The sequence below is a fragment of the Mercenaria mercenaria genome, chromosome 15 (genome assembly GCF_021730395.1).
Source record: "Mercenaria mercenaria strain notata chromosome 15, MADL_Memer_1, whole genome shotgun sequence".
NCBI classification, from domain to species: Eukaryota; Metazoa; Mollusca; class Bivalvia; order Venerida; family Veneridae; genus Mercenaria; species Mercenaria mercenaria.
In genome coordinates this window covers 19,828-32,903 of record NC_069375.1, presented here as the reverse complement: position 1 = coordinate 32,903, position 13,076 = coordinate 19,828, and the positions used below count along the sequence as shown (strand labels likewise).

Sequence of the window (13,076 nt, the reverse complement as noted above, 5' to 3'; positions counted from 1 at the left end):
ATTTCACACAAATGATTCTTGTGAGACCTTCTACAAATAGTGTTCAAATTTTTTTGATTCATCTAAAAACATGGCTGCCAGAGGACGTGGTCACTTTTCATCAACACTTTCTTTAAACAGTATCTTTTCCAAAACCAATGAATGGATTTTGATGAAACTTTACACAACTGATTTCTGGGTAGCCCTCTTTCAAAATTGTTCAAACGGTTCCGGTTCATTGAACATAAGCGTTCTTTATGTTAAAATAGGTTTTTTTGCTGTCAGATTTAAAAATCTCTTTCTCTAGAGCTTTGATATTTGGCATGTGATATAAGGATCTGACTCTCTACCATACTAGTCCAAATTATTACCGTAAGGTAAAAGAAATGGCCATGCCCCTGTGTCTGACATTTACTTACCATAAGCTTTTATATAAGAAACATAGAAAATCTTCTTCCCTGAATCAATAATAACCAGAGCCTTGATATTTTGTGTGTGATATCAGATTTGTAATTTCTATCGTGATTATTCAAATTGTCGCCCTAGGTTCAAAAATGTGTGTGACATGTGTATAATATAGGCTAACATAGAAGAAACCTAACTCTGTACTCAGTATACAGACACATTTGAAGCCTTGTACACAGGTGAGCGCTTAAGGGTCAATGACCATCTTGTTTTTATATAGTCTAACTATAACTACAATGTTTGCTGCCTTTGATAGATATGTTTCATAATGTGACATGATAAAAAAAGGTGATTTATATAAATCTGATTCTCCTTTTCCTGACTTCGCTTGCAAACAGTAAATGGTAAGTAATAACATGTTGTATCATTTATTTCTCTCATTCCAGAAGATACGGGTACAAAACAGGCAGGGGATGATTCGTATGTTCGACGTAAAGAACGTAAGTTACAATATTGATATGTTTCACTTGCAACTTTATCTTCCTGTCTTATTATACCCTTCATGTACTCCAGGATATACAAAATTACTTGAAACAATCCTTAATATTGTAGGATTAAAGGTAATGTACCAAATTGATATTCCTTTTTGGTAATTTTAATCGAAAACAAATGTATCATATGTTTGAAGGAAGTACCCTGTCATCCTATTTTCCAGAACTCATCGAAAGCTTTTATATTTAAAACATTCAGTGTCTAGAATATTACTATCAATATTAGATCACAAACTGTGCTCGTTCCTGGAAAAATAGGCGGAAAATGTACATACACTAAAGGTGTTTTTTTTCACGTTAAAATGATCATATCTTGGTGAGTGTATAACTTCTAAACAAATTATCGCTAATATTGTAAGAACTTGGGCCCAACCCTTTTGCTTTTAAATATATCGTAAATGTCTTGTCTCTGCATATATACATGTATAAGCAATAAAATATGTTAAACTAATCAAATTATTATCAACTTGGAAGAAATATAAATTTCAGATAAATACTAATATGCATGTAAAACTAGTTTTTGAAACTATCTATCTATATGGAGTTTTCTCCACACTTATCATTTACAAACAAACTTCCTTGAAATTATGAGTGAAGCGAATTAAGCAATGAATGTGCCCATGCCATCATAATTTATGTGTACATGTAGAAAATAAAAGCATTCATTTAATATGATAAAAAGCTATAAATCCAAAGACTGGCTATATGCCTAAGGAGAGAGTTACTCAAGCGTAACACAAGATCAGTAACACTGTCAAAGAAGTATATAGAAACATGAAAACCACCATTCGAACTTGAACCCACTGGATAATACAAGTGTGTGATCACTTTCCAGTTGCCAGTTACTATCTTTTTGTAGGTTTTATATTATAGTTGTATTACATTTACCAGCCACCCTGCCGAATTCCACTTATGTATTTATCATAAAGCGATTTACATCTGCTTGCGCATTTTACTCTTTTTATTTTACTCGCAATTGGAACTGCGAACTGCGAACTGCAGACCAACTTAACTGAAAACATTTTTTTTTCTCTGCTGTAATCAAAAGTTCTCCTTTTTGTACCTATAATAGACCAAGCAAATTCGGCCAAAGTCTCCTTTACTTAAAGCGACGTCAACGTCAAAGCTTTATTACGAGCTTTATTACACTAGTGTATTATTAAATTTATTTATTATATAAGTTAATATAAATAGTGACAAAAAGCCGCTTAAAACGGTCATTACGGCCTCTATTGACGGAGCCATAATGACGCAGTGCGCCTCATGCACCATAATCATAATGGCCCCGGGTAACCGGAATGTCAGCGCGTTCTGACGTTGATTTCATGTAGCAACGTCATTATGGCGGGCGAAAGAGTGCTGAATAATTTTCAGGTAGATTGTCAAATACTGATACCATTGTTGATGAAGAAATCAATACAAATGATGCTTAGGCTTAGGTAAAATGAAAATACCAAGATGAATATGAGGCGAAGATATATAATAAAAAGGTCATTAAACGCCTGGTTGTACCTACTAGCCATGATGGCCCACCTAATTTTATAATGGCTTTCGGGCAATTATGACACTAGGTGTGCCATTATGACAAGAAGGCACAACCAAGCCGAATATTATCCTCTTAGTAATAACTTTATTTCATTCCCGTGACATCAAACATGTGATAAAAATATATGTGCAAGTGTTAATATGTATGTGCATGCTTATATGGACGTGCGCGCGTGTATAAAAGTACCCATCTATATATACATACATGCGTGTATTAATAATTGCAAGTGTACGTATAAATTTTCGCTTGCATATTTGTAAATATACAAGCATTCAGAATCAAGCGTGTACGCATAAACTTGTACACTTAGAATGGTAAATATAACGGTGCACGTATACATGTATATATACTAGCACCCGAAATTACGCAGGCACGCGTTAAATTATACGTGCACCTATATATTTACGCGTACACTTGAAAATGTATAAATACACGAGTTTATTTAAGTGCAGCTAGAATATGCATGCACGCTTAAATATATACGTCCAAGAAGGCCCCCCCGTAGGAAGCATTTTCAGATTGGGGGTGGGTGTGGGGGCACACATTATAAAAATCAGCCGACCTATAAAAGACCCAGATCTAGTGAATACAGTATTCAGGGTTGTCAATAAGTTTTTATTGAACAGGCTGAAATAGAAAAGTAGGCGACTAGGTAGGGGAGTCCGGAAAATTTTGAAATTCAGCGCTTCATTTCCTGCATTCTGGGGGCATTTTGGGAGCATTTAAGAACACTTTTACCACTGCAATTTTATATACAATATACCCCGTGTATTGACATTTTCAAATGAATACAGTATAATGAGTATAGTATAAATCCCCTCACCTTTTTCTTGGGCTTGGGTCCGACAAAGAAACGCTTTTCTAAGGCTTTTTTTTATCGTGTTTTCTTCTTTGATTTGACACTAATAAGGTTAACAATACAATTATAAAACTGCATGTCTGGTAACAGCTCACAGCTAAAATGAACTCGCTGTCAAAAATAATTAACTGCTAAGATAATTACCATAATCGGTCAGATTATTTGGGGGGGGGGGGGGGGGGGGGGAGTCCCCTCCCTGCCCCCCCCCCACCCTCCCCAGTTCCTACGGCCCTGCCACATGTATATTCTAAAGATGTGGATGCACACGTACATGAACATACACGCGTACATTTATACGTGCATGCATTCTGACAAGTGCATGTATTTTTACACAAACAGGTTCATATAAGCGCGTACTACATATTTACGCGTACACGTATAAAAATTTCACGAAGACGTATATAATTACGAGTGTACTAATAAATATAGACACGTGCAGATAAACATTTTAACATTCTAATACTTTGGCCCCACATATATATGATTTGTCACGGAGGAACTGAAGGACCGGCATTACTTTACTGCTCAAAAGACACGCATGCTTATATTAAACTTAGTCAAGCGGTTTATCTACAGTGCTTGCTCTAAGTATAAACTGAGATATTTTGTGTCATGACAAATCGTCGCTTGATTTCCACAACGCCATATGTCAGTTTTGGTCAATTTGGAGTGTTTGGTATCGTTTTTTTCGTCTCGCCGAGCTCTATCATAATATCCTGATTGTTTCCTTGCGGAACGTATATAACTAGAGTAAATCGCATTTCCACAAATCCCTAAGTCGTTGAAAACACTATAGGTAATTTCCACAATGCCACACATTGAAACGCCAATTATATTTGTCATATCACATCACGTGACAACAATATAAGGAACATGGCGAAGTTTCTACAAAAAAGGTACATACTTTGAAACAGATATTGCAGATTATTTATTGCAAATAGAGAATATTTACTTGCTATTTATTGCTTTTTTACAATTTCATAAATTAGTGGTGTATATAATTTGTGCCAAAAGAGCACAACCTTTGATGCAAACTCAATGTTAATGTGTATTACATTTTCGGATGGTTTTTGTTTCGGATACTTGAGTGTGAGACTAGTAATTTACTGTTTTTATTAGTGGTATATATAGTGTATAAATAGAGAAACAATAGTATCCAATAAACGGTCAGTTCTCACCTTTGATCAATAATTGTTATGGGGTTAATGATCAAAGAATTTCAGAATTCATACCGAACCACTATATTTACCAAAGGGAATACCTAGAATGTTTGTCAGTGGCTGAGATGTATGACATATGTTGTTCAATGCCAATAGAATGGATTAAATCTGCTGAAAAAGAACGTTCCAAAACATATAAAATAGAATTCAATATACCTATGAAAGACAAATATGACACTTGTGAAGATCGATGGTTGATGACTTTGAGCATATAGATGAAAGCATTAGGCATAGATATGAACAACACTTACAGGACAAAATCGATACAAAGGGTGAGCAAGAGACTGGTAGAAATAATACAAACAGTTTGGTTATATGTTTTTATCTAGATAATGTCCTTCCTGTTAATAAGGGCAAATTTTTAAGACTTTATCAGCAAAAGAAAATTGAACATGTACAATCTGACAGGCCTATTTTTCTATTGATAAAACTGCATATCACGTTGACGGCTGGCTGAAGAAGCAGGTCCTGGAGCATTCAGCCATTATGTCGAACTCACTTTGGTCCCAAAATAGGAATTACATAATTACATTTGCACTGAAAAGATTCATAATTGATAACGATAATGACGAGATATTTGTTGTGCAGGCCATTTTTATATAAAAAATGATAGTGTCCATAGTAACATTAAAAATACTTTACTGTTTCAAGAAGCATACAGTCTAGTGTTTCTTATATATATCCAAAATATTTAAGACACTGGCAACAGCTGTAATCAAAATGTCCTGGAGTAGCTACAGTTGACTGTTTAAAAAAACATTCTGTGTTTTTAGCGGACACGCACATTTATACTGTGTTCAGTTTTACATGTATACAGGGTGTACTATTTTTATCCTAATGCATAGTACTGTTCATACACATAAACTTGTTGATTTTATGTTTACATAAATAGTATGCAGTATTTGTATGAAATTTGGGTAAACTATACCTTAAAATTTCTATTAATTTAAAGTATCGTACTTTGAAATTATGCAATACTCATACTGCTATTGCAAATTTGTGTTAAGGAGTCATTTTAAATATCTGCACTATCTATAAAGTTTCATACTATCGATGTTTTATTCTAAAATTGATCAAAAGATACACAATTATGTTTTTAAAGGCTGATCTGGTAATGGTGAAATCTATATAATAGGCCTAAAGTCTATAGACTGGTATACTGCGTCTTTTTGGTTTTGTTACAATTTTCATTATAAATATGCTCAGATGGAAGTTATTTCTTGAATGTTAGTTTAGCAGGTAACAGTGGTTACATTGAATATTGAAAGTCATTCAATAGTTTTGCTTCAATATCAAATGTTGAATTTTTGTAAGGAGATCATTTCGGAGTATTGCATTATAGAAAGTTGTTCAATAGTTCTTTGTAAGAAGTATTATGCTTGAAATTTACTGAATAGGGCTTTTTCAGTTTTCATTAAGACTTTAATATGACTCTGTGTGAATATTCATCGCAATAATGTTTTTATTCTTTTTAGTCGGTGTTAAACATCGAAAAAGACAGTTTGCAAGGCAATTTGACCTATTTCTGAAAGTTCTTTTCATTCCACAACGGCCTAACTCGAAGTTGCATTTTGGAATTAACTTTCAATAGTATAATATTTACTTTCATGTGATTTTTTAAAATCATTTTTTTTAATTTCCTCAAATTCTATTTTAGTAATTCTTTTGAAATTTGAGTCTGAAGAATACAAACTAAACAAGTTCTGAAATTTTCATTTTTTTGACCGGATAGTTGCAAAGTTATTGATACCTAAACTTTCGATTTGTATTTCCCAAAATTGCAAAAATGGCACTTGGTGCATTGTGGAAATAAGGCGACGAAGTTCTGAAATTTTTTTTTTTACCTGATAGTTGCAAAGTTATTGATACCTAAACTTTCGATTTGCATTTCCCAAAATTGCAAAAATGGCACTTGGTGCATTGTGGAAATAAGGCGACGAAATGTATATTTTACACGGACGAAGGTATGGAGGTGTCTCGTATACGACAACCTGAACGATTCAGCAAAATTACAAAGAAAACGTTTTAATTGTTTAACTGGACAAGGAACTGACACTTGTATGACAGTCTATAAAAAATATCGGATTATACGTTATATTTTACTTGAAAAACCTATAATGAAAAGTCAGGAACTTTAGTATGGCGGAATATTCAAATAATGATATCTAAACGGTTTTATGTTAATACATGTATTTCAATTGTTTGCATACTTAATTGTATTAGAATATAAACTGCAATGATACCAAAGTAACTCCGAACCGGCGCCAAATAAAAAGATAATAATAAAATTAAAATAAAATTGAAAAACATTAATATGTACAAGAGTTCAATATACTACTAGGCACGTGTAAATATCTCAAACGTCGTCTGCTGAAGTCAGGTATCATACCATGCATACTTAATTTTGGTAAAAATGTCATTACGGAATAACTAAAACTCGTCCGAATTATTTTTTTATGTTTTGTTGTTGTTGTATTTTTTTTTTTTGTAAATTTAAAGACATTGAACAATGAAACTAAAATAAATGCAAGAGCCGGTGTAATGAAGTATATTCGACCCCCATAGAATAACGACCCCCCCCCCCGGTCATTATTCTATAGAAAATGTGACTCCTTTCCTGTAAAATATTGACTCCCCTTATAAAAAACTGGCTCCCTTTGAAAACTCTATAGAATAACGACCCCCGGTCATTATTCTAGGAAAAACTGACCCCTCCAAGTAAAATACTGACTCCCTAAAGATGACTCCTTTCGAATTTCATAGAATAACGACCCCGGTTATTATTCTATAGAAAAAGTGACTCCTTCCATGTAAAATACTCACTGCTGAAATTACTATATTCGAACCCTCATACAATATCGATTCCCGGACATTATTCTATTTAAAAAAGTTACTCTTTCCGTGTAAAACACCGGCTCCTAAAAAGACTTTCGACGATAATATCTATTAAAAAGTGATCCCCACCAAACCTAACGGACAATTTTACAAGATCTACAACTCTAATACCCTCCATTGTCAATAGTTAACATTTTGATTGTACTACTACTACTGGTGCCGCTACTTCTATTGCTATTACTACATGTTCTTCTTCTTCTACTACTACTACTACTACTTCTACTACTACTACTACAACTGCTACTAGTGATACTACTATACCTGCTTTCACTAATACGTCTTGTACATCTATCTCTTCTTCTCCTGCTGCTGTTGTTGCTGTCACTTATTCCTCTACTGCTGCTGCTGCTGCTGCTGCAACTGCAGCTGCCACTACCACTGCCACTACTACTACTACTACTACTACCACTACTACTACTACTACTACTTTCTATTGTTGCCGCTACCGTACTTTACTGCCACTGCTAAGTATTGCAACTTCTATAACCATTATGGGTTCCAGAGTTATGGCCCCTGAAAGGGCCAAAATTAGCTTTTTTGACCTTGTCTGCACAATAGCAGCTTCATTTATGATTTGATTTTAACCAAACTTGCACACAACTTGTATCACCACAAGATCTTGGTTCTTTTCTTAAACTGGCCAGATTCCTTTATGGGTTCCAGAGTTATGGCCCCTGGTAGGGCCAGAATTAGCTATTTTGACCTAGTCTGCACAATAGCAGCTTCATTTATGATTTGAATTTAATCAAACTTGCACAAAACTTATGTCACCATAAGGTCTAGGTTCCTTTCTTGAACCGGCCAGATTCCATAATGGGTTCAAGAGTTATGGCCCCTGAAAGGGCCAAGATTAGCTATTTTGACCTTGTCTGCACAATAGCGGCTTCATTTATGATTTGATTTTAACCAGACTTGCACACAACTTGGCAGATCCTTCTTTTGTTCACTTACGATAACTTTTTTTACTTACTTCCCTTTTATGTTACTATAAATAGCTTATTTAGTAACTTTTTTATTATTGGCCTTAGGGAAAAACCGAGACCACTTTTCTGTGGTACAACATGGATGGTACCTCCAATTTTTAGGTGTATTTTGACATATCTGTACCTTGTAAGAATTTTTTTTTCTTTTTGGTTAAATTTTTCCCTTTGTTGTTCCTGTCCTTTGGACTTAGACATTTTTTCTGAGGACTTAGATTTATTTTTAATTTCTTCCCTTTGTTGTTCCTGTCCTTTGGGCTTCATCAAAATTTTACTCCTAACCTCCTCTGATGTAATCCTTCGGGCATGAAACTACTGGCCTGATTTATTTGAAGTAACTTTAAGAAAATTTCAACTATATTTTCTCATAATTTTTTTGATTGATCTTGATTATGATTTTTTTACCTTCTTGTCCTTGAGTGCAATGATAACAGGTGAGCGATATAGGGCCATTTTGGCCCTCTTGTTTTTATAGTCCTGTCTGTAAAAAGTATTGCATTTACACTGTTAGTTTGGGGGTGCTACGATTATTATACAGGTTCTATAATTATTAATTAAGGCATTAATTACTGTTTTTTAGCTAGACTATTCGAAGAATAGGGGAGCTATCCTACTCGCCCCGGAGTCGGCGTTAGCGTGGGCGTCACACAAATGTTGAAGTTTGCGTACCACCCCAAATATTTTCAAAGTCCATTGAGATATTGCTTTCATATTTTGCATACTTGTTAACCATCATGACCCCAGTCTGTAAAAAGGAGGAGGCAACTCTATCAAGCATTTTGACTGAATTATGGACCCTTTTTGACTTAAAATAAATGTTAAAGTTTGCGTACCACCCCAAATATTTTCAAAGTCCATTGAGATATTACTTTCATATTTTGCATACTTGCTTACCATCATGACCCCAGTCTGTAAAAAGGAGAAGGCAACTCTATCAAGCATTTTGACTGAATTATGGACCCTTTTTGACTTAGAATAAATGTTAAAGTTTGCGTACCACCCCAAATATTTTCAAAGTCCATTGAGCTATTACTTTCATAATTACTCATTTGAAATGATTTTATTTAATTAAACTTTTTTAAACAATAAAGATCAAACACACCTTTCAACATTCTTTAATCTTGTCTTTTGATGACATACATGTCAAGTTTCCCGGATCGTCCGGGGGTTTCACGAATTTTTTGTCCAAGAGCTGTCTGTAAGACAGCGCACTCGACTTTTCTCAGTGCTTGACTCTGAATTAGAGCTTTGCCAGTAAAAAAAATCCAAGTTAAAAAGGGACATAACTCTGTCAAAATTCAAATCAGAGTTACGAGAATTGTGTGTCCTGGTGTAGACTTTAATAGTAAATAACTATTTTGAGTTTCAAGTTAAAATCTTTAATAGTAACAGAGATATTTGACTTTATCAAAAATTTAAACAAAAAATTCTAAGTTAAAAAGGGACATTATTCTGTCAAAATTCAAACAGAGTTATGGGGATTGTTTCTCCTGGTGTAGATTTTGATAGTAAATAACTATTTTGAGTTTCAAGTCAAAAGCTTTAATAGTAACAGATATTTGACTTTATCTAAAATTTTAACAAAAAATTCTAAGTCAAAAAGGGGCATAATTCTGTCAAAATTCAAATCAAGACTTATGGGGATTGTTTCTCCTGGTGTAGACTTTGATAGTAAATAACTTTTAAGTTTCAAGTCAATAGCTTTGATAGTAACAGAGATATTTGACTTTATCAAAATCTTTAACCAACGGTGATGCCAATGCCGGGGCAAGTACAATAGCTCTACTTTTTCTTTGAAAAGTCAAGCTAAAAACTGACCGGTTTTAATTCTTGACGTAGGGTTATTTAGAGTTTGAGCCATATCTGAATTTTATTGAGCCAAAATTAGCATCTTGAGCATTTGGCTCAAAATGCCCATTTCAGCATTAGCCTTGTATTATTGTTTACATTGCTGCATTGAACGATAGGATTGATCAAAATGAGACAGCAGTGCTGGTAGACGTGTTTTGGAGAAGGAAAATTTTTTTGGCTAATTTCAACTTTTTAAGACTTTTAAGTTGGTTTTATGGGCAACAGTACTGATGTGTCAAATCATAGAAATCTAGGTTTGCTATGACACAATTGCAGTAAAAAGGTGCCAAGTTACTGGAATATCAGTCTGATTACAGTCTGATTAGGGACACAGTTTCTAAATGAACGTTCCAGTTCTACTTTTGAATGGAGGCAAGTCGGTTAGCTAACTAATTGACCAAGCAGCAAAATGGACAAGTGATGTATGATTTACTGTAACAATGTTGTAATGTATTTTATCAATGTGACTGGTAATAATGGCTTTGCGACATCAAGTAATAGTGAGAACTTTATAATTTACCAAATTTCGTTTTTTTTTGCTTTTTGTTTGTTCTGCTTTAGATTGTGATATCCAATGTAATTTTCAGTGATAATGTGACTGAATCGTTTTAATTTCATGAGGATAAAATTTCATGGTTTGCATAAGTACAGCTACTTTGCCATTGGAATATAAGTTTGTGAATTCCATCTTTAAAGGTGGATAATCAGATTTTGGCTAAGTAACGGATTTGTTTTAAACTTAACATCTGATCATTTACACTCATTTATGTTCAGTTAGCGCTTAATACAAGTTAGGTTTTCACTGGAGATATTTTTAATAATGGTTTCCTATTGCAGTTGCCCAACCAAGATCGAGTAATTTTATCATAAGTATAATGTGATAAACATACTTTTACCTAAGAAAATGATAACTAACCGATAATTGATTATATTCGTAAAATAATTGCATTAACAATTACAAATATAGATTGATTCATTAGAAATGCAAGTTTGAAAAATTTTAATAACCTCCCTTTGCCTATCTTGGTTGCGCAACCAAGATGAGAAAAAAAAAAAAATGAAATTCAGAAGCTACGTGCATTTTAAAACCCACCTTTTGATTCAGATTGTTAAATATTTGGTTATCTATCTAAACTCGATTATATGGAAATAAAAGAAATACCAAGCATTTTAAATACAAATTTTTATGAAAATCAATAAAGTATACATTTCTAACAGGGATCTAACTCTTAAGTAATGGGTATTTTTGTTTCTTAAATAAAACAGAATATACAAAAGTAAAAAATGTCACTACAATTTTGCTTAAATGTGATTGACCACCTTTAAATTATAAGATAAGTTGGAATTTTACTGTTTTGTTGGGAGTAAATTTGTGGATTGACACAACTGCAAAAATTAGTGATTCCACAGTATATGCTGTTTTCATTGATAATGCTCTATTTTAAAATGGTTCATTTCGTTAATTTTAGGAGGGAGACAACTCATGTTGCCTAACTGGCTTTTTTACTATTACTGAGTGACTTCCCTGAATTATCTCAATGATCCTAAAAAAATTCTCTGTGGGCACATATAGTAAGCTAAAAAGTGCAATAAATGAGAAAAATACACATTAAAAAACATGTTTGGTTAACTCACTTATAGTCGACCATGAGTAAAAAAAGGTGGTCCGTTAACGAAATTTTGTATAAACGAAAACAAATTACATGAACCAAGACACTGAAATACCCCCCACCCCACTCCTAACTGTAATTTAGGGTAATACACGTTGTGTGTATTAATGTCTGCATTAAGCAGCTTGGAAGTATGTGACGGAGACCGATGGTCAAGGGTCAACAACGTATCCAAAAGGGCTTCTGCAAACGTTTATACACAAAACAAACGTGTGCTGTCGCTTATATTATTTCATAAAAAACATGTGAATGAATGCTGTTAAAAAATGGAATGAATTGGGGGAAGAAGCGAGTAAGTACAATGTTTTGAAGCAGTGCGTTTGGGTTGTTAACCGATGCAGTCAAAAACATACTAGTTAAGGATTAGATTGCGTTTTTTGTTGTTGTTGTTTTTTGCTCAAAAAAAGCATTTCAAAAATGTGAATTAACAGCATGTGAACTGCCTTGATAATGGGCAGATTCAAGTGGTTTTGTACAAAAATAAAAAATATATCCAAGTCGCAGGCTATTTGGCGTGTCTGAAAATCACTTCCAATGCTGCCAACAGAGAACATTAATTCGAAAACGATGTCATATTCAGTGCAGAAATTTAATGATATTATTAATAAATTTATTTTGTGTACAATTAATGAAGAGCAGTCCCAAAGTGTTCTTGTTGATATTTAGGCAGCATTTAGTTGTTAGTACAAATGTTCCGACAGGGACACCGCACTGTGTTATGACATCATTTTAAGCTCGACTATACGAAATATAAGGAGAGCTATCCTACTCACCCCGGCGTCGGCATTGGCGTTTTTCCACGTCCCCACCTTGGTTAAAGTTTTTTAACACTTTCTCTTTTTTCAACTTATCTCTGTAATTACTTAAAAACTTAAAATACTTATTCCTCATCATCATCCACATCATCTGACATACGGTAAGGGCCATAACTCTGGCACCAATATTTCATGAAGTATCCTCCTTTTTCACTTTGATTTTCAGGTTAAAGTTTTGATGCACTTTCACTCTATCAGACTGTTATTACTGAATGGGCGTTGATTCAAAACTTAAAATAGTTTAATGAATTATGCCCTTTTTGCTTAGGGTATACTTCTATAGTGTTTTGATTACATTTATCTTT

The 13,076-nt window shown here is 33.8% G+C and overlaps 1 protein-coding gene across 1 annotated transcript in view; it reads left to right on the top strand.

Annotated features, from left to right (window-relative positions):
* LOC123559426 (uncharacterized) overlaps nt 1–901 on the top strand; it is a 46,567-nt gene extending 45,666 nt beyond the window's left edge. Inside the window, exon 5 of the mRNA XM_053524391.1 lies at nt 831–901. Coding sequence (XP_053380366.1) covers nt 831–901 — 71 coding nt within the window. The remainder of the gene's footprint in view (nt 1–830) is intronic.
* The last annotated feature ends 12,175 nt before the right edge of the window (nt 902–13,076 follow it).